Genomic DNA, 19,964 nt, shown 5'->3' with positions numbered 1-19,964 from the left:
CGACCCGCGGCGGCTGCGCGCGTTGTTGATGTGATGATTGGATTTGGTTTAATACTGAGTACTTGCCTTTTTTCTGGCAGTGTATTAAAGCCATTGTTGTACGTTTAGTGCGAGAAGCGATATAAAACAGATACAGCAGTATTACATCCGCAAATTTCAACTATCGATAGTGAGATTAAGAAATACTGTCGAAGAAAATTATGGCAGATGATCTGAGCCTGAATCCTTCGACTTCCATGTCGATAACCGTGAGCGAAGTGACGGTGACTCAAACATTCGCAGATGCCTCGTTAATTCCTGCGGATCCTGTTGGCGGGGATGCTGGTGAAGACAACAGTCATCCCGTCATGGTGAAATGGAGTGGAAAGGAAATCACTGTTTCCACCCTGAGCCAGTCCGCAACGATTTTGCAGCTGAAAGAAGTGCTGTTCGAGCACACGAACGTCCTGCCTCATCGGCAGAAACTCACGGGAGCAGGTACATCAGATTTAAGTGAAATTTACAAAGTGTGTTTACAAGTGTTGGGGAAGAAACTCTTTTCGCTGTCAGATCTCGCATATCTTACTATTTTTTTACCAGGAAAAACTCTGTCAGACGAGCTGGCTTTGGGAAGTATCTTCAAACGTAATCAAAGAATTATGATGATTGGAACTCCCGAAGAAACACTGGTTTGTGTCATTTGAAGCACTATTTAGTACAGCAGTAATGAATTTCCATTGTCGCAGTGTTTCTCACTTTTCAGACGTCTTTTTGGGATAATCAGCCGGACAGCGGAAATGTGGTTAATGATTTTGAAGTGATGGCTGACCCCGAAATACCTTATGCCGCCCGCGTAGAGTATTTAGAGAAAATATCGAGACACGTTCGAGATTATCGCATGCAGGTATGGCATCGTCTAAATTGCGCCAAAATTGATTTCGAAGTATGACATCATTCGCGGTCGCATAAACAGTGAGCGGGCAGAATAATTACTTATGGCATTTATGGCATTTATTATGGCATTTGGTTACGCGTGGTCCGTTAACTAAGTACTGTAGGAATCGAATTTGGAAAGTTGGACCTGTGTGGTAGTTTTTTTTCTTTACTTCCGCTTAAGTGGAACAAGGTTATTGTTACAGTACCGCGGAAGAGTTAAAAGCGGCATCTCTTAGCATCGTAATACGGCTTTCGAATTACCCGAAATTAATAAGTGTCAGTGTTTTCTTAGAGTAATACTAGTGGTCACCTTATAGATAATGAGTCATTTTCGCGAGGGAAAAAAGTTACTGGTGTTGGACATCGACTATACCATTTTTGATAACGGTACGACGATTATTGGCGGTGGAATTTGCCAATCTCGTATTTGTTGGAGTTAGTAGTAGTTCAAGTACCGACTACCGAATTTCGAATACAGGTTCTGTGGGTCAAAATGGACAGGAGCTAATGCGGCCATATCTGCACGAGTTCCTGCAAGTAGCCTATCGGAATTTTGACATTATCATCTGGTCGGCTACGAGCAAGCGGTGGATTGTAGCTAAACTTCAGGAACTAGGAATCACTTCCAATGCTCGCGCTGGGCATTATAAGATTGCAGCTTTGCTGGACGATGCTGCCATGATTCAGATTCACAGACCTGAAGGCCCTTGTACCGTAAGTGTTCGTATAAAGCATTCGGATAATATTATGACTTGGATTGCCTTTATTCGTTTCACTATTTTATTTTGTTTTACAGGTGAAAGCTCTTGGTGTAATTTGGGGTATGTGTATTGGTTTGTGCCATATTTTTTTATGCATTATTTCCCGTAGCTTGCGAATTGCGTTTTTTCAGTTTTTTTACTCGAGCCCACAGGAAAATGTGAGAACAGAAAACGTTTTTTACAGGAAAATTTCCACAGTTTAGCGAAACGAATACGATTATAGTCGACGATCTGAGGCGCAATTTTTTAATGAATCCCAAGAGTGGAATACGCGTTAGTTCCTCTGATACTGCAACTAATAAAATGGATTGTTGTTACTGGATTTTAGCACATGCATTCTATCATAGATCACACAGTACCGCCGCGCGTTCGAAAATCGGGACAAAGATATGGAGTTGGTTAAGCTCGCTGAATATCTGGAGGCTATTGCTGAAGAAACTGATTTCACGAAACTTAACCATCGCAAGTGGGAAAGAATTGCGTAAGTATTTACTTTCGTATTTGTTTCGTTTGTTATATGGGCTAAACCAAGTCAAGTGTATGAGATTACTTTCAGACACGAATACCGAAAAAAGCTGAAGCGGCTGGAAAAAACGCTGTTCCGCACCCCGTCATCCAGAGATGGCGGAGACCAAGGGTCTGGTTCCAGCACGTAAATGTTGCCCATGCTGAGGGTTTCTTGTTGATGCCAGTTTTGGACCATAGCCAGTGTGATGTGGATTTTATGCTGCTCAGAAATTTTGTTTCTCCACTTCAGAATGTTACTGCAGTGTGACATACGTAGTATTTTAGTTTCTCTTCCAAAAAACGATCTGCATTTTTTACTGGTTAGTGATTTTTAATTATTTATTTTTTCATTGCAGGAATGATTATTGTGTCTTGTTTTGCAAGTAGATGTTTAATGTGTAAACAAATTTTTGGTTTGAATAACATTCTGTTTTCCAGCAATTAGTCGCTTGCAAGAAAAATGTTTACAAAACGAACATTTATTAAGGGCGACAGCACCAGCAATACATCTGTAGCTTGTACATTATATAACCGGAAAAAAAGAATCCACAATATCCCAGTGAAACATTAGCAGGAACTCAAGTTAATCTTTGTTACAAAAGCGTTCTGTCACTTCTGTGTAACACATCTTCTAAACGATGGTTAATCGTATAAAAGGAAACCAGGTGGTCATATTGCCACAACCGGATTTGGATGATCGAATGTTACAGTCAAATATCGTAATCAATATTCCGGCACAGACAAATTGCAAAGATCATTCCCAGCAGCTGTAACAACAACGTCCAGGCACATTAATCACACTTTGGGTGAGACTAAACCACGGTATGAAATAACTGCTCGCTGATGCAACGCAACCTCAATACATTAAGCAAATTGTTATTACCTCTAAGGCTGCTATTCCAGCGCCTACACCTATCAGAATTCCATGGACATCGGAAATGCTCTTTTTCACTTGATCATAGCATCCAATGGGATACTTCTCGCAAGGATTTGAACCTGGCGCACAACAAGAATCGGGCACCTATATGATTGTAGAAACAGGTCAACCCGTATCCAAGAGCAAAACTCCGGAAACCATGTTTTTTATCTTTAGTGTTGCAAGTAATGAAAGTTTTTGGAATCGAATTGAAATATAAAACTCCATATCACGCACTGCTTAATACTGTCCAAGCAGTGATGAAATGGTTTTATATTTCTTAAAGGTATCGACAGCACTGCTCACTATCATTCTTTCTAAAACCAATTATTCGTATACGTACTACCAAAAGCAACAAATAGGTTAGTTACTTCAACTGGCAAAGCAAATTCGTAACAGCGATACTGTGTGTACAGCACGAGTTACCTCGTTTTTTTGCCCTTTGGCTTCATTGACCTTCGTCCAGTTCGAGAGCGCATAATCGTTAGGCCCCACAACTCCGCAACACTTGCCCTAATGCAGCAATAGAAAATCTTACTCATATCTGCATAGCAATTCTGCATTCAGCAAATATAACTCCTTACATTTTTCTGTATGGTATCAAATCCACCGGTCACTGCTTTGTGGTCGGGCAGTAAGCCGTAATTCTTCTGCAAATTTTCCTGGAGATTATTCTGCAGTTTGGAATCAAGTTCGCCCTTAAACACCACAATCTGTAATAAAACACGAACTGATAAGCTTTCGTCAGCCGTAAATTCCTCAATTGTTTTCTGTCAGTGGGCTTTATAAACTCACCAAAATTCCTCCAACTATTTCTGCCAAGAGGATAACGAGGACTACAGCAAAATACTGCAATAAACAGATTTATATATCAAACCCGGTTCTGTCAAACGGCTTAAATTAGTTCATTCAGAATAAAACCAACCATACTGCCAAATACAAAAAAAAGTGTAAACCATAATAAATTGCCCTATACACTTTCAGAAAACCTGCTACAAAGAATTCAGTCAATTCACCCTATCCCAGTGCAAAGTCAAATCTAAAGCCTTTTTTGTTATAAAAGCGTTCTGTCACTTCTGTTGTCTGTGTACAGTGTATCACATTTTCCAAACGGTAGAAAATCATATAAAAACGCTAAGAACAAGGCTAACACGTACGGTCACAAGCATGCAGCGGTTTTCGTGCATAGCTCCACAGCATCCCAGAAATCCGACCAGTAACACAAAGCAGCCTATCCCGATTATACCATACTGCAAATGGAATGTTCGATTAAAAGAGAACATTATACGGTAAACAACGAGCTGCGCCAGACCTACCGCTGCTATCTTGATCATCGGCACTGATCCTTCCGGCTGCGGCAACATAACGAGCGTTATTACCGTCGCAGTGATGAATACAGCAACGACATCGTTAGGCTCCCACTGACCTGTACTATAGCGAACACTTCGCCTTTTTCCGTTAGAAACATCCATATTCCTGCTCCGATCAAGCCGATCCCCGAAAGCTAATTATAGGAAAAATAGTCTGCATAGCATTTGCATTGTTTCCTCACTGTTATAAATATCTCATATTTAACAAAAAGAGATGGCGCAATGATGACAGAGAGATTTTGAAATGTCGCGAAGGAAAATGCACGGAGGATGCTACGTGCTAACTACGAAGTTCTCTAACATGAATCGGAAACACTCTCGCTATAACCTCCCATTGTCTTCTCTCGCTAATTTTTTTTTGAAAATTTATTACCGTTAACAGTTTTATTTTGGCACATTCGGCAGTCGCGTATTCATTTCAGGCACGAGAACTGCAGCAACTCGAAGTGTAGGACTAAAACAGGAGTCACTTATGAACAGAGGACCAGCAATAACCATTTTAATACCACCCCAGAAAACATGAAATCCCATAAATCATCTGCACCGCTCCCTACGCAATACGTAATACGCCAGACCTCAGTTTTGGGTTCGCGCTGTAAAGAGCCACTGGTCAAAATGGCCACGCATGCACACACGCTTGGTGATCCGTTTCGAACTTTGATGCTGTAGTTCATATTAACTTTTATTAGCGTAAATATTTAGAAACTGGCGCTAGCGTAGTTGAATGGGGATTTTATTGCAAATATTAAAAAGGCCAAAGTGTTAACTTGACCCAGAAACCGTCCACAGTTACGTTCTTAATCTGGGCTTGGCAAGAGTCAACAGACTCCAAAAACCGAAAGTCCAAAGCATACGTGCCCAGAATACGGTTTCTATACTTCGCCTAATCAATTAAAAATTTCTTGCATGCGCAGAAAGAAAATCTGATGGCTAGAAAGAGCAGCGGAACACTTACCCAGAAGATCAGATTGAAAGTCAATAAAAGAAGTCGTGCAAGTTTAGCACCCAATCCAATAGCCATTTCGCTTGGCTGATGTGAGTATCAGTTAGATTGTGCGCGGAGATTGTTCCGGAGCAATTGGCTACACCACCGCCAGAAACAGTTCAGTCCTGATCTATAATTTTAAAAAGCGATAGATGCAATCAGAACAATCAGGAAAATGCAAAGGATAGAGCAGCGGGAAGGACGCTTCGGAATCGATGACGTGCGGCGGCTGGATCGACAGACACCGCAAAAAGCAGATATGTGGTGTAATGTTCCTATGCGCTACTCTATAGTACTACAACCATACAGTGCCTCTGTCGCCTGCATGCTTTAATACCACTTGCAAATGACCGTATACTTCTACTTCGAATGTACTTCGAATTTATTATGAGCTTGATTTATTTCATTATGATGAGCTTTTTTGACTCTGAAGCACGATACATTAGTGTTAATTTTATATAATTCTGTGTTACGGTAAATTTTAAACACAAAGAGATTAAAAGACCGCTCAATCACAGTCGGTTTAACCGAAGCAGTGGAAAAAGTGACATTTCGCAGAGTGCATGGTTGCCGGTTCAATATAGACAACTAGTAAAATGATCCTTCGTGGCCTTGCACGAGATTTTACATTTCTGACAGAAAACATATTGTTCGACTTTGCTGGTAATCGCTCCGTTCATACTTTATAGTCCAGCAACAATATTATAATATGTTGTAACACTGACAAAATATCCATAATGCTTTTTGCCCATGTACTGTACGTGTTAACTAATTAACCAGTGTCTGTAAAACGCAATCGATGGATGCGGTAAATCAATATTTTTCAATGGAGATGAGGATGACTTTGCAACGGCGAATGGCGACATTGAAACCGACATTTATTATAATCGACGTATCTAAAAAGTAGTACTCCGAGGATCACTGTCTGCACTACGTTCGTTGTTACTGTGTGCTGCAGTGTTCACGGTTAAGAAGATATTTTACAAAGTTTAAAGTTACAGTAGCATAAACTAGTTTTGACTTTGTTCGCTCCACCTGACAAAAACAGAAAATTTCCTTGCTTTTAAGAACGATGTTGTTCGGCACTTTTTTGCGAAGCGATAAAACAAAATATGTTTGACAACTCTGACTAGGTAACTGGCATCTCAGAACCTGGCTGCCGCTTAAGCTGTGAATGTAGTTTTGTGATCCGCAGTGGTCCAAGAGCTTAATTACAACATGTGCGAATTTCTAAATGACTCCGACTAAAAATAACTTTATGCAGTATTAATCGATCATTAGTTCACATAAACAATTTGCACATACCAAGCTTACAGCCGAGAGAAGATAATTTAATATGTTGGCGCGCATGTTAAAAGGATTACAAGCCACCTCTTACGTCAAACACAACCATGCGCCGAGTAGAATATCGCTCATAAATCTGTCTGTAAATGTCGAACATCTTTCATTACAAACTAAAACCGTTACACCGGCGTACTTCAGAAGTCAAATTTCTCTGATTGTAGTCCACCAAGACCATTACTCGTTATTAACAAACACCACTAAATAGTTTACAGTATTTATTAGGATGGAAATAGTAAACTGAAAATTACGAGTATGAAAGGGGAAAAGAGTTGTCGTGCAGGTTAATATACTGGCAACCCTGTGGACTTCTGAAATTAATACCTGACTCTCCTTTCATTCATAGACAAAATCTTTCACTAGCTCATAGTTATCTAGGTTCCCAGAGAGTTGCTCTGCATCACTCAAGTTGTGGGATAAAAAACACGAAAGACTGTGAATGTGAAGTTGATTCATTACAGTAAGTATATTCCTATAAATTGTCTTTCAATATGTCTACATGGGCGAACACTGCCTTGCTCTGGGAAGTGCGCTAAAGGATGAATACGAACCAAGACAATTCATTTTTTATTACAAAAGCGATTTATTAGTGCATACTGATGTAGTTCAGCGGATTTGTGTCACGACAACTAGCTACCGCAGTTTACCATATTTCTGCACGAAACATTTATTAAAGCTACATTCATATTCATACATCTATGTTCATCTTATTTATTTATTTTTTTATTTTTATTAGTGTTTTCCTTATTTTATTTATCATCCATTCAGGTTCATAAAACCCAGCAGCCAGTTATCGTAAAATGACGTAAACTCAAACATCCAGCAAATACTATATATTATACAGTGTAACACTGCAAGATACGATCTGTAGTGCAGAATATCTGTTGTCCAAAAAGCTAATAACGTACAACGGTTAGCTATAATGCATAATTGCATATAAACATCCACTTAACTACAGTACATAGTCGAAATCCATTAATAGTTGAAATTCTTTCTTCCATAAATGTTACTTACATTCCAATAGAATATCGACATGCAAGCACAGCATGAAAGCTTGAAATAAAAACGTGAAGATCAAACCGTAGTTACCTGTTTTTTACGCTTCAGAACGAGAGCATAATACTGTGTCTGAGATTTTGTTCTGCCTGGAAAGCAGTGGAGATGCCGGCTACGTCCTGCAGTCAAGATCATCCGCGGTTGCACTTGTATTTTTCGGGCTCACTGATCACACTACAAAAGGCCACCAATTCCAGGCAAGAAAATCCTCTGGTTGGAATACGATAATGATATTCGTTCGTTCTTATTATAATTAAAAAATTTACTGAAACTCCTAGGTCAGGTTGAAAGTTTGGTGATTCTGCACGCCAGGGCCGAAAGGCTGCAAATGGGCACATAAATTGCAAAAATTAATAAAATAAAATGGTCGTGTAGAAGTTATGGTACTGTAAAAGTATCCATATAGAGTTCTGGTAATTGAGTTGAACTGACGTTTGCGGATTCTAATGACAGCACTTTAGAAATAGTCGTGACGGCAGTCAACAGGCCAGGCTCTTTTCAAAATAATTTGCCGCCCAATGCATAATATATTAAATACACTGGTACAGAAAATTGTGTAGAAAGCACAGAGGATGTTGGATGCCTGTCAGCTTTTGGGCGGCCAAAAATGTACTGTTTTTCATACCAAGCCACTTTCCTCATGGGCAATCCTTTTCCTTCTCATCCACAGTCATTTCCACTGTGTTGTACGAGTATCCAATAATTTATACGTGCTGTGCCAGCGAGCTATCCGGGTTTTTCATCGACATCCCTAGCGCCGGCCAGACGACGTTCTTGTCATAAGCGGCTGGTACGTACTGGTATATCTGTACGATATCCCGATGTGGATGCAAATGTTGTGCCGGCTTCCAGTCTAAATGCGCTTTACTGTACAGCTAGCAGTTCGATGAATACGCAGAAAACCGTAGCAAAATCGAAATCATGTGCAATGAGCCTTTAATATACGGACGACATCGTTTACGTTTGTGTTAGCTTGAGATATTCATCTCAAATTCCTAATGATGCCAACAGACACATACGCGCATGCAGTGCCGTGCAGGACGAAACGGGAAGAAATGTTTAAAACTCCCTCGAGACGTCTTTCCGAGTGGAATTGCAAAATTTTCGTGCTGTAAATGACCCCGCACAAAACGTCTGTATATATTACGTGCGGGAAAAGATCTTTGTGCTAATAGATACCCTGGCAGTGAGAACGAGGGTGGCAGTACGTAAGTACCGCGTACTGAACTGCATTCCATGATCAGTCCAACACACTGAATAAAACAAATGTCATAATATAAAGTACAGATATGCGCTTACAAATTTTTCCACAGTTGTTACTTGAATTTTCCGGTTGTGCACGAGAAACTTAGGAATCGTGGTCTGTCAATACCATAATTAAAATTTCTAAACTGTAAAAGAAAAGTAAAATCATCTGAACGACTACTGCCAAATACAGTAGCTGTATGATGATAATCCGTCCATTGCCTTGCGTCAGTAAAAAAACCATACGTAAGCGTTTAAAAGGATGAAAAAAATTAATTTAAAGCCAGCATACTAGTACTTTTACGCAGCATTCATCACACGATTCATTTAAGTGCTTTTCATACGTTTGCTCCGGTGTAGAGAATCAGTTGTACATGTGACATAATTATTAGTTGTGCTCTAATCAGCCCGACGTGTCATTTCCTATTTTGTGTGACTGCTTATTTTAATTTAGATCATTTTTTGCAAGATTCATATCGTCTACATGTTTGCTAAAATGTTTAAGTTGGGTGGCATCGAAATTAGAATGACCAAATTCTCACCTGCCAGACCATATATTATATGGATGACCTTTTCATAAAAATAGCCGAATAGCGTCTGTATTTTGTCATGTTTTTTTGTTAGCTAGTACGTACGAGAAGCTGCATTTAACTACAAGGGCACGAAAAACTAATAATATTCAAACTACACAACATTCTTCAACCAATCCTCAGAAACTGTTTAGACCGTTCTTTGACTTACAACTACAACAATACGTATACAGTACTTTGCGACACATATATACTCGTAGTTATCGCCGTGTTAATGACGTTTATGTGCATTTTCAAAATTGCAGGGATACGTTGATGCTGTTATCGTTCTTCGTGTACTGGTATACAAGTACATACATAATCGCACATAGCATATATACTTCTATATATAGTTTGACGTTTAACCTTGCCGTACATGTAATGTGCTGACTTCCGAAGAAATAGACAATATAATTGATAGGTACAGCATTATGTTATTCTGGCCATTGATAAAATATTGATTTCCAATACGAACGGACTTGTTTGTATGCATAATAATATCAAATGCCTGGTTAGCCGGATGCAGCTGTTGATGGGTACACACGCATAAAGCTAACGCGGAAAGGCATCCCCATGGACATTTGGCCATATTACCGCCAGAATACTTCGTTTCTGTTTATTTTTTACTCCATTTAATGCTCGCTGAATTGGTGCCGTTTTTCATTTGTTTAGAAACCACTCGACGTGATCGCGAAAACCAATGCAAGCTTACAAGAGATGCTCATGGTAACTGCACTGCAACAAAGGCGCAAAAATACGCGTTGAGCGATCACAGCAGTACGCTAATTGGGTGACTACAGAATACCTTTACATTGTTATTAATCAATTAATCATAATTAATCATCGTCTAAAATTTTTGTAATGTAAAGGTTAACCTTATTATTCCATCGTTTTGTTAAATCATTAAAAAATGTGACGACACTTGGTTAACAGCGAACAATATAATGTGCAATAAGCGTTTTTGGACACTGATTCCGAATGTGCACAAAAAATCAAGGATTCAGTTCAAACATCAGTAAAACATTCTTTAGCGCTTGCAAGTTGCAACTCATGTGCTCAAGCTCAACAGAAATATTAATAAATATAAGAGTCCATTTCGTATAAGAGTTCGTAGCTGTCAGTTCATAAATTAACGAAAAAAGTCGAAAAAAGTCGGCCTTATTAACGAAAAAAACAATTCAACTCCGAATGCGAATCTTCAGTTTTTTGAAGTACCGGTGCAACAAACGCATAGCTGATGACACTAGCTGCAGTTAGGTTTGTAATTAATTGCGCTTTAAGCAAAAACAGCCGTTTAGGGAATAACAAAGTGACTACGTCTGCGAGTTTGTTTCAGGCGTGCAATTGGTTCAGGCGAATAAAAAATTGCGAGGATACCACAGACTCGGTTTCGGTTCAGTTTACGGCCTAATCCAGACATCGTACTAATGTTTTTTCCTCTGAATCTATACCAGAACATTACTGGATGCCGCGTTGATATCTCCATCTCAAAATAGCAGAGCATATCTTACGGCGATTTGAATGTAATTTTTTTAAATCAAACATTCCACAGAAACAAATGGCAAAACCAACAAAAAATACAGTTTAACATAGTAAAAGGCCAAAAACTGCGTGGCGTTTACGATCATTACAAAAAACGGAAATGTGCAAATTCCAGTTACTCTGATCTGTAGAACTATTTCGTAGCAAAAAAACTCGTGTATTTTGTATCTGCTAGGCTGCTGAAATTTTGGAAAATCCGTGTATGCCGAATTTAACGGCAATGCAACATATTTGCATTTGGTCAAGGACTGAGAATCTTGCTTCGAAAAGCTAAGATTTGTATCCGTAGTTATCGGGCTTGATAGTGCAACACAGAATAATTGAGAAAATCAACCCCAGCACCTGAAAAAAGCAAAAGTCAATTGACAAAGTTTGGTCGTGTGTTGTGGCAAAACTGCAACAAAATTATATGAATACTGAAAACTTTATCGTATATACACAATGCCCTGTCGGCAGTCAGTTGATAAATCAGAAAATGGAAAGCTTTAGAAAGCATGGATTAAAATATTAATTTTACCATATTTCAATAAATTTATCTTCTTGTATATTAATCTATCAGTTAATTACCCTAGCTATTTACCGGCCACGATACTGGTAGACGTTATTTACAGTGATATTAATATCGGTTTAGTAACCAGGCAGAACAAGTTATACCGTAGGTGTTTCCCAACATACAAGTAAAGCAGAATATCGATCCCATAAAAATATGAAAGAAAAAAGTAGAATAGGTAATTTGTTTATGAATACGAGAAATAAAATTCACCGGTACAATCCTTAAAAAGCTGCTATGTTAACTGCATTATGTGCTGCTCGTAATATCAATCATGGCATAATTGGCCGTGGTACAAATCGTTTTGACCTTCACGCAACTAATGAGTCGAATTCTAGGTGTGCATGATAAGACCTTTACCTGGATTATCGCAAATCCCACACCCAGTCCAATTACTAATTCTCTGTAAGCATCCACGATGTCCATCAGTTTCGCAACACAACCCTGCAGACAAATCAACTTGATCAGTTTATGAACTTAAAAATTTCATGGATATGATGATTGTGTTGATGCTGTCCGCTATTAATTTGCTTTATAGCTTTATTCAAATAAATTGAAGATCGAATCTAAAGACATTGCTTTTTAGACCCAAAAGCTTAAAAAAAGCGAAGCTTTAGGCGAATTTAATGGCACATTGCAATAGTGTACGATCGAACACTTGTATGTAGGCAATGAAATAGCCGACTCCAACCCAGAATTTAATAGCAAGTAATTTACTGTACTTCAGTAAACAAATAATATATCATTATAATAACATTACTTTGTAGCAGTAGTGTCTGGCCTTAAGACTGTATGTCCTTAGTTAAAACATAATTATTATACTCTGTAGTATATACAACTGATCGTCGGCAACGCCATAATCAACATTATAGTCAAATTCTTTATAGGCCACAACAAAATTAGTGGAAGCTCTAGGCGCACCGCAAAGATTCCTGCTACAGTACCACTAACTCGTTTGTTGATGATGTCCGAGTCGTTTTCATCGTTAATGTTTTGTTCCACGCCCTCCCGTCCAGGAGCTCTACACCTTGCAATGGCATCTTTATCCGTTAAATTCTTTTTACAACACGACAGGGGAACAAGATATTTCTGCGTTCCGTTGCTTCCGATGTCGCCATTTCCACCTCGCCATTCTGAACGGAACCAATCCGATGAGCTTTTTGCTCCGCAACATTCCATCTAAACGCATTATTAATTTTAATTTTTGATTCTGTAGATGTTAATGGGTTTAAGGGTGTGTAGGTAAGACGATATCAAAATGTACAGAGTAAATGCGTTAGTGTTCTACATATATATTAGCTGTTAGCACTCGATCATGTCCCAACCAGGCCACACAAAAGCTTAATTTTTTGAATATTAGGATATATATTTTAATATGAATATCTGGTAAAGCAAGTTTGAACTGTTTGCTTAATTACAAAAATTCGTAATTTTGATTGGCACCTCCGTCTGTACAAAGTCGAAATATGCACTTCGCGCTTGGAATTCTGGTTTGCCGTACTCCCGTCTCACAATGTCTCCAAATCCCTGTTCCATGAAAGCCCGTGTCTGTAAAAGAGCTTAGTATGCTGTATCAGGCTTAAACCACGGTTTCTGAGACATTGTCAAAACCAAGAACAATGATTAGACACGAAAAAACATGTAAACTGAAGTTGCTGAACACTTTTACTTAAGCATAGTAGCATTTAGCAATAAGTCGCAGTAGTAGACTTATCATTATTAAAAAATGCTTAATAGTTTAAAATACGAGATCTAAATGTAAGCTTCGGGGGTTCATAAAAATGTGTCAGTAAATATTTTGAAAACATTTCTCTGCACACGTACGGTAATATAAGCACACATACGCCATATTCGAAACCTGTTCACTGAAATTTTGATAGCAGTAATGTCCAAGCTGCCGTACCGGAACAGTTTTAAAAACGAACCCGGTGTAAACTTTTTTGGAATTAATTTAAAATTTTAATTTCATTAGTTATGATATCGATAAAGTAAATTTTACGAATATTTCGTGGCTTATACGGTAGATAGACAGTACATGCTGTGGGCATTTTACCAGCTGGTCTCTATGGATATAAGCGACAATGCCTCCGGTGACTTCGGCAATAAACACCACCAGCAGCAATGCGAAGAATGTTCCCAGCATACAGCGGCTCTGTCGCAGAGCGCCACAGCATCCCAGAAAACCAATAACCGCCATAAGACATCCGACTCCCATAAGGACGTATGTGGCAACATGATATCTCTGTATCCGACTGCTTTCCTTCGTATCAAAAATGCTCTGCGTACTTGGATCCACCCGCAAAAATATAGCAACGCCCAAAATGGCTAATCCACATAGCTGAAAGTGCAACAAACTAATTAGCCGTTTTTAACGCCAGTTGTTTAGCCAAACATACTCGTTTAACCAAAATCTTTCAAGTTACTTCTAAAATACCAGGCCAAAGTGGTGCTAATTTGGTATTCCAAAGTGGACTGCAAAATGTTCGAAAAATGTCTTGTATGTAGAAGCTTCTGCGAAAATGTTTTGAAAAATTCCACATGACTACTCTTTGATAACACGTTTAGCCGTTAATATCTGGAAGACGGACCCACATTATACGAGTAGGTATATAAGTACTAGAATTCCACAATTAAATCTGAACCCTTTTAAAATACGTCTTAATGGTGCATATGTATATGCCGCAGTATAGCTGCAACGACCACACACCCGCTAATTTGCGGTTCATGCCAATATGAGCAAATCTGCTTAGGGGGGATCCATAAATTACGTACGCAGCGAACCAGGGAGGGAGGGGTCCAAAAAGTGTGACAAGCTGTGACGGCCTCGACGAACCCAGGGGGAGGGGGTGGTCAGCTCCATGTATTACGATTGAACGAACCAGGGGGGAGGGCTCAAGCAGACGTGACGGACCGCTACGAAGGGGGAGGGAGGGGTGAAAAAATCGTGGTTTTCTGCGTACGTAATTTATGGATGCCCCCTTAGGCGATGAAAAGTACCTACAAAATCGTATTAACGGTTGACCAGATATGTATGCACAATATTAATTTTGGTACACTCCGGTGTACCACCGTACGCCTGTGTTGCTGTTGCTTGCCGTCCTTGGAGGAATATGGACTACCCTAGCATTCAATCTGTTAAATCAGTATTCTTCATGCATATTCATGAAACTTAAAACGATGCCGTGAAGCAATCTCAAGGCGACGTCAATACATTCAAGTCCATCATGCAATAATGAGACCGCCAGCTTTCCACTGAGCGGAATCCCAATAAATAAACCAGGTCATGCTTATTCTTCCAGATGCGTTTGCAAATGACGACAGTCAACACATTAGCGCTAACGCTATTACCTCGCCAATGACATTATTTCAATCAGACGAACGGCAAATCAAGGCAGCAAATAAATCTTCTAAGGCTCCACAAAAAAGCTGCCGGTAAATTTGAACCGCTGGTACAGAGTGCGCACAAAAACGGACACATGCAGCTACGTATATAACTGGAGCAGCAACTTTGTAAATGTAGTCATAACCTTTCCACTGTTGAATATGCATCTCCAGTGCTATCAGAACGAAAAGGGCGCTGTCAGTCCTGATACTCCACTGATCTATTTAGTATTTTTGGTATTTATGTTCCTTTCATAAACTAGGGCACATTTAAAATCTTGTAAGCTATCAATAAAAAAATATGTTATAGTTATTGAGAACTTTCTGATCGTTTTCTAACATGATAGTTATTATTATGGTCTGTGGCTTAATTAATAGTTTCTTTTCAATCTGTAATGTATACGCGTTTATGAAATAAATAGAGAATTAATAGCCTTTGCAGAGAAACGTAAAATATGTTCAAACTACACAGTACTCAGTAGCACGCACAATACTTATGTAAGTTTTTACGGCATGAATTAATTTATTTAATTTGCTGCTTCCGAGCTGATACGTGTAATTCGATACGTCTACAAAATTATCATAGTACAGACTATGTGTTATGTACTAGTACTTGTACATGGCTGTTACCGTTCCAGTGTTCCTTATAAAAATTTTATGCTATCACAACTGCACAAACTTAAGGATCAACCTGTTACGGATCATATGTATACTGCACAGTTGTTTGTAGGACCAGACGTATACAGCATCTTCCATTATGCGCCAGGACGCCGAGGACGAATTCTTAATGACAAACTATACAGTTTCCGCGAACAGTTTTTGAACAATTTTCGAACAGTTTCAATTTCGTCCTAACTAGGTGCAAACCAGAACAGTTTGCATATTGGTAGCAGCTATCGGCTTTCTGGGCTTCGGTAATTTAAATTCATAAATTAATTTAGCTAGCGTACACATCAAGTTCGAAGAACGGTAAGACACCTTGACGGCAACATATACTGTAATCTTGTGAACCTGCTGCTTGCCAACGAGATAGGAGTGACGCACAAAAATTTAAAGCTAATTAAGAAAACCTTGCTACATGCGGTCTTGGAAATAAATTCAAAAGAAAGTCTTACAACTTGCTTATCTAACAAATATTCAACAAACAACAAGTCATAATTACGTATATATAATTATCTATATTATAATTACAGCTATGTACAGTACCGTACGCACAGGCAGATCACTTACTCTACTCATGACAAGCAAAAAATACATCAATTAAGGCCAGCTATTGGGATAACTGAACTTACCCAGAAGAGCAAGTTAAAAATGAATACGATCCACTTAAGGCAAACAATAAACCGGCTCATTGTTGCGTTTGTTTAGACCGGAAGTGGAGATGCGTTGGCGAAAGTTGTGAGCGCCGCTCGGAGGCGTGATGCGCAGGATGAGTCGCAAGAGGACAACAAGTCGAAAGTAATATAATCCGAGAATTAATTTACCATCTGCTTCACATTTTTAATAATAATAATTTTACATATATATCCCCAGGAAATTCCGTGGACGTTTTGGCTCAATTAATGCAACGCCGCGCACGGTGAACGACAGCATGCGATTTCAAATAACTGCATTGATATGCCGACTCCAACAGTGTTCTAAACGATTCTCAGGCAGCAAAGAAATGTGAAAAGCGCACAATTTCTGACAGCGGTAGCGTTGACGGCTAGAAAAGATTCTGTAATTCGGCAAGGAGATTAGAATCGAGATATGGCTGAGAGAGAGGAGAGAAAGAAGAGTAAGATGAAGTTAGCGTGAAGTGTATTATAATTTTCATTCTCCTTGCACAGTGGTACAAGTGCCACGGTAGATGGCATCATGGCAGATCTAGGATGATGTGAGACAGCGTAAAATGTGGTCATACTCGTTTGGAGAGTGATCATTTTATGCGCGAGCCAATATCCACTGCAGTTCAGGCTACGTGATGTGTTTGGTTTGTCCATGAATTGTTACCGTACATGCCCAAGTGCAAAGCTGTCAGTAGCGCATGTTTGTGTATGTGTGCACAGTAGCGGCTGCAGGAGCAGCGCGCGCAATGGTACCCGCTTGATAACCACCACTTCGTTCTTGAAAGATTCCCGAACGGCACAACAGACGCTTCAGGAAAGCCGGGCACATAATTAGCATCCTTTGCCCATCTGCATTTGATAGAAGCATCTCGATACTGTCATAGTCTAAAATTAGACCGTTTGCCATTCAACCACATTTTTAAGAGAGCGTTGCACCGCCGCTGACCACTCAGTGACAGCCGCACAAAATATCATTGCTAGAATTAATGCCCGACCAGACGTTATTCATTACCGGATGCGGATAAAATAGATTCTAATAATACAATAATTTAGAAATCACTTTTTGGAGCAGAGGGACGTTTAGCCATGGCGCAGCATTCAACTACAGCCGTGTTCATAAGAAAAATATCTCGATATCAGTACATTACTTTCCCGAGTAAAACAACTTGCAAAAAAAACGTTAGGAAACGGCTAAAATTGACACATATCCGTTCACCTAGCGGTAGCCGCACGTTAAAATAACGTTTTTCCAACAAGCTGGTTTACTCGGGTTTGAAAAGTGAAAAAGTTGCCACATTGGAGTAAAAATAGTTATGCACTTCCTTGACATAGCAATATTTTCACTGTTGGTCAAAAGTGGGTGATGGTGGAAATATGTGATATTCTTCGAGCTTAACGACGAATTACTGCTAATCAAATTCAACGTCCAAACCTTGTTTGACAAATTTTGAACATTCTGTAATGACGACATTCCCATACTGAGAAAGAAACTAATCGTTAAATAGGTTGCCTGTTGCAATTACCGGTAGGTCACACGAGTATTACTGGTTACAATTAGTAATTAATGGGGGCATGTTTCTTTTATGCCTTTCACCTGTGTGGTCGGAAATTATTCTGGGATTCATTAAATTCTCGACTTGCACAGTATCCAATCAATACCTCTGTCAACGATGTCTTAAATTTGCTTAATATTTTATGTATTAATACTCGTAATTGGCCAACTACAAAGTAATCTGAGTAAGTGTTCTTGCCGCTTATTTATTCAACTTTTCGTATTTTTGTTTCATTTAAAAAAAAATTTGAAAAAAAGAAGTTTTTGATACCTTACATCCAGGTAAGATCTGACGCCATCGTTCCCAAAAAAATAATAACATTTATTCCATCATTCCCATGTACAGATAATGCAGGTACGTGGGCAATTAAGTACAATTTTCAATTTTGCGGACGTAACCCATTTTGCCACCGCACTACTCGGGTCCAGCAGCAACTTTCGAACATTTTGCGGACAGTTACAGACGGAGCTTAATGCCAGTCAATGGTTACGTATATGTATGTTGGTTTATATTGTATTGGTCATTTCGGAGACTATTAGGGTCATTTCGGAGACTATTAGGGTCCAGCAGCAACTTTCGAACATTTTGCGGACAGTTACAGACGGTGCTTAATGCCAGTCAATGGTTACGTATACGTATGTTGGTTTATATTATTGTATTGGTCATTTCGGAGACTATTCGGATGAGCAACAAGTTTTACGATAGTAACTTGGTTGAAAGAGGAAGACTGGTCTCAGGGTGCGGCTATTGTGAGAGCGGTCCCTTCCAGAACGCTTTAGGCTCGTCTCCGGGTGGCAGTGGCCAGAGAGTCAGAAAAACTTGTAGGCTTGCACGCAGTAAGTACTTACTACTTACTGTAATAAGTACTTACTTTGATAATTTCCCTGGGTACGTACTGTGCGCAAAATTTCAAAAATTATAAATAATTATATTAAACATTTTGACGCTTCCATGATTCCATCTTGGTATTTGGTTTGATCAATCTCGTGGATACTGAGGAAAAAATAATGTTGATATTTTAGATTTCTTCGCAAAACGGTGGAGTAAAAAGTGCAGTCGTATCGTTTTCAGCATTTGCTTGACGCGTATTGACCGAAATTTTTTGCTGTATTTATCAGGAAGGTTCCGTATTACAATGGCTGTGAAAGCTACTGCATCTCCTAAACCTACTGCTCCCAAAACAATCACGTCCATTCAAGTGTTGGATGCCACCAACAGCGGACGTCCGCTTTGGCTTGTCAAGGTCCCCAAATATCTGTCTCAAGCATGGGAGAACTCTACAGAAGAAAATGTGGCCACGATATTTATCTCCAGAGATGCGGGGAAAAACCTCAATGTCAAGATGAAATCAAAACCATGCGCCACCAACGATAAAATCCCGAGCGAATATGAAATTTGTCTGCGCCCGATAACTGACCAGAAGATGGCTGTCATGTCGCAGTCTGCCGAAGCTTCATCCTTAGCAATGGACGGACATTTTAATCGTCGAGCTGATGCTCGACCAGCCGCTGGCGGACCCGAATACATGAAACTTAAGCGCGAGCAAATTAAGGTGGCTTTAAAGCCTGTACGCGTGACGAAAATGGCGGAACATGTCGTTAATTTTAAACCGGTTGCACAGCATGTTCACAATATCGAAGAAGAGCAGAAGCGTAGGCCCGAAGCCAAGAAGCTGCGCGATGAAAAAGATGTGGTAGTGGAGAAACTGTTGTCTGCCTTTGAACAGCATCAGTATTACAACATCAAAGATCTGGCCACCATTACGAACCAACCAGTTGGATATCTGAAGGAAATCCTGCGCGAATTCTGCGTATATAATACGAAGAACCCGCATCGTAATATGTGGGAATTGAAACCTGAATATCGTCACTATAAATGAACACACTTGAGTAGCGGGAAAATTTACATCTGGCAACAGAGTCGGAGATGGCTGTGGAATGGATTC

General features: G+C 39.5%; 4 protein-coding genes across 6 annotated transcripts; 2 read left to right on the top strand and 2 right to left on the bottom strand.

Annotated features, from left to right (window-relative positions):
• Positions 1-79: 79 nt before the first annotated feature.
• LOC129583547 (ubiquitin-like domain-containing CTD phosphatase 1) lies at positions 80-2,624 on the top strand. Its single transcript, XM_055475372.1, has 9 exons — positions 80-477; positions 580-668; positions 743-883; positions 1,233-1,302; positions 1,394-1,629; positions 1,712-1,736; positions 1,861-1,949; positions 2,024-2,157; positions 2,233-2,624. Exons 1-9 carry the CDS (start codon positions 201-203, stop codon positions 2,330-2,332), a joined length of 1,161 nt encoding a protein of 386 aa, XP_055331347.1. The 5' UTR covers positions 80-200; the 3' UTR covers positions 2,333-2,624.
• Positions 2,578-8,463, bottom strand: LOC129583562 (CD82 antigen-like). Of its 2 annotated transcripts, none has more exons than XM_055475397.1 (10): positions 8,118-8,463; positions 7,885-8,025; positions 5,425-5,584; positions 4,526-4,603; positions 4,257-4,451; positions 3,895-3,948; positions 3,684-3,812; positions 3,526-3,612; positions 3,067-3,204; positions 2,578-2,950 (listed from the first exon to the last, which is right to left on the bottom strand). In XM_055475397.1, exons 3-10 carry the CDS (start codon positions 5,488-5,490, stop codon positions 2,894-2,896), a joined length of 804 nt encoding a protein of 267 aa, XP_055331372.1. In that variant the 5' UTR covers positions 5,491-5,584; positions 7,885-8,025; positions 8,118-8,463; the 3' UTR covers positions 2,578-2,893. The 2 variants fall into 2 exon arrangements, with proteins under 2 accessions (XP_055331372.1, XP_055331380.1); XM_055475405.1 differs by having other exon boundaries at positions 2,584-2,950; positions 4,257-4,349; positions 4,416-4,451; positions 7,885-8,463.
• Positions 8,464-11,171: 2,708 nt separating this feature from the next.
• LOC129583553 (CD9 antigen-like) lies at positions 11,172-17,078 on the bottom strand. Its single transcript, XM_055475385.1, has 6 exons — positions 16,431-17,078; positions 13,811-14,095; positions 13,201-13,305; positions 12,709-12,936; positions 12,118-12,201; positions 11,172-11,549 (listed from the first exon to the last, which is right to left on the bottom strand). Exons 1-6 carry the CDS (start codon positions 16,488-16,490, stop codon positions 11,478-11,480), a joined length of 834 nt encoding a protein of 277 aa, XP_055331360.1. The 5' UTR covers positions 16,491-17,078; the 3' UTR covers positions 11,172-11,477.
• A 1,836-nt stretch (positions 17,079-18,914) lies between these two features.
• LOC129582104 (general transcription factor IIF subunit 2-like) lies at positions 18,915-19,942 on the top strand. Of its 2 annotated transcripts, none has more exons than XM_055473527.1 (2): positions 18,915-19,069; positions 19,138-19,942. In XM_055473527.1, exon 2 carries the CDS (start codon positions 19,155-19,157, stop codon positions 19,896-19,898), a length of 744 nt encoding a protein of 247 aa, XP_055329502.1. In that variant the 5' UTR covers positions 18,915-19,069; positions 19,138-19,154; the 3' UTR covers positions 19,899-19,942. The 2 variants fall into 2 exon arrangements, with proteins under 2 accessions (XP_055329502.1, XP_055329510.1); XM_055473535.1 differs by having other exon boundaries at positions 18,921-19,057.
• The last annotated feature ends 22 nt before the right edge of the window (positions 19,943-19,964 follow it).

The sequence above is a fragment of the Paramacrobiotus metropolitanus genome, unplaced genomic scaffold, assembly GCF_019649055.1.
Source record: "Paramacrobiotus metropolitanus isolate TYO unplaced genomic scaffold, Prichtersi_v1.0 Parri_scaffold0000002, whole genome shotgun sequence".
Taxonomy (NCBI): Eukaryota; Metazoa; Tardigrada; class Eutardigrada; order Parachela; family Macrobiotidae; genus Paramacrobiotus; species Paramacrobiotus metropolitanus.
The sequence above is the reverse complement of the archived record's forward strand: the minus strand, read 5'-3'. Positions and strand labels throughout refer to the sequence as shown.

What these genes read in the sequence shown, in the direction of transcription:
- LOC129583547 (XM_055475372.1), top strand. Translation starts at nt 201, where the DNA reads ATGGCAGATGATCTGAGCCTGAATCCTTCGACTTCCATGTCGATAACC. An exon ending in GAACTCCCGAAGAAACACTG is followed by an intron (nt 669 to 742) that starts GTTTGTGTCATT and finishes CTCACTTTTCAG; the next exon opens with ACGTCTTTTTGGGATAATCA. An exon ending in GACCTGAAGGCCCTTGTACC is followed by an intron (nt 1,630 to 1,711) that starts GTAAGTGTTCGT and finishes TTTGTTTTACAG; the next exon opens with GTGAAAGCTCTTGGTGTAAT.
- LOC129583562 (XM_055475397.1), bottom strand. Translation starts at nt 5,490, where the DNA reads ATGGCTATTGGATTGGGTGCTAAACTTGCACGACTTCTTTTATTGACT. An exon ending in CTTTCAATCTGATCTTCTGG is followed by an intron (nt 4,604 to 5,424) that starts GTAAGTGTTCCG and finishes TCCTATAATTAG; the next exon opens with CTTTCGGGGATCGGCTTGAT. An exon ending in CCAAAGGGCAAAAAAACGAG is followed by an intron (nt 3,205 to 3,525) that starts GTAACTCGTGCT and finishes ACAATCATATAG; the next exon opens with GTGCCCGATTCTTGTTGTGC.
- LOC129583553 (XM_055475385.1), bottom strand. Translation starts at nt 16,490, where the DNA reads ATGAGCCGGTTTATTGTTTGCCTTAAGTGGATCGTATTCATTTTTAAC. An exon ending in CGGACATCATCAACAAACGA is followed by an intron (nt 12,202 to 12,708) that starts GTTAGTGGTACT and finishes ATTTGTCTGCAG; the next exon opens with GGTTGTGTTGCGAAACTGAT. An exon ending in TGGGATTTGCGATAATCCAG is followed by an intron (nt 11,550 to 12,117) that starts GTAAAGGTCTTA and finishes TGCTTTTTTCAG; the next exon opens with GTGCTGGGGTTGATTTTCTC.
- LOC129582104 (XM_055473527.1), top strand. Translation starts at nt 19,155, where the DNA reads ATGGCTGTGAAAGCTACTGCATCTCCTAAACCTACTGCTCCCAAAACA.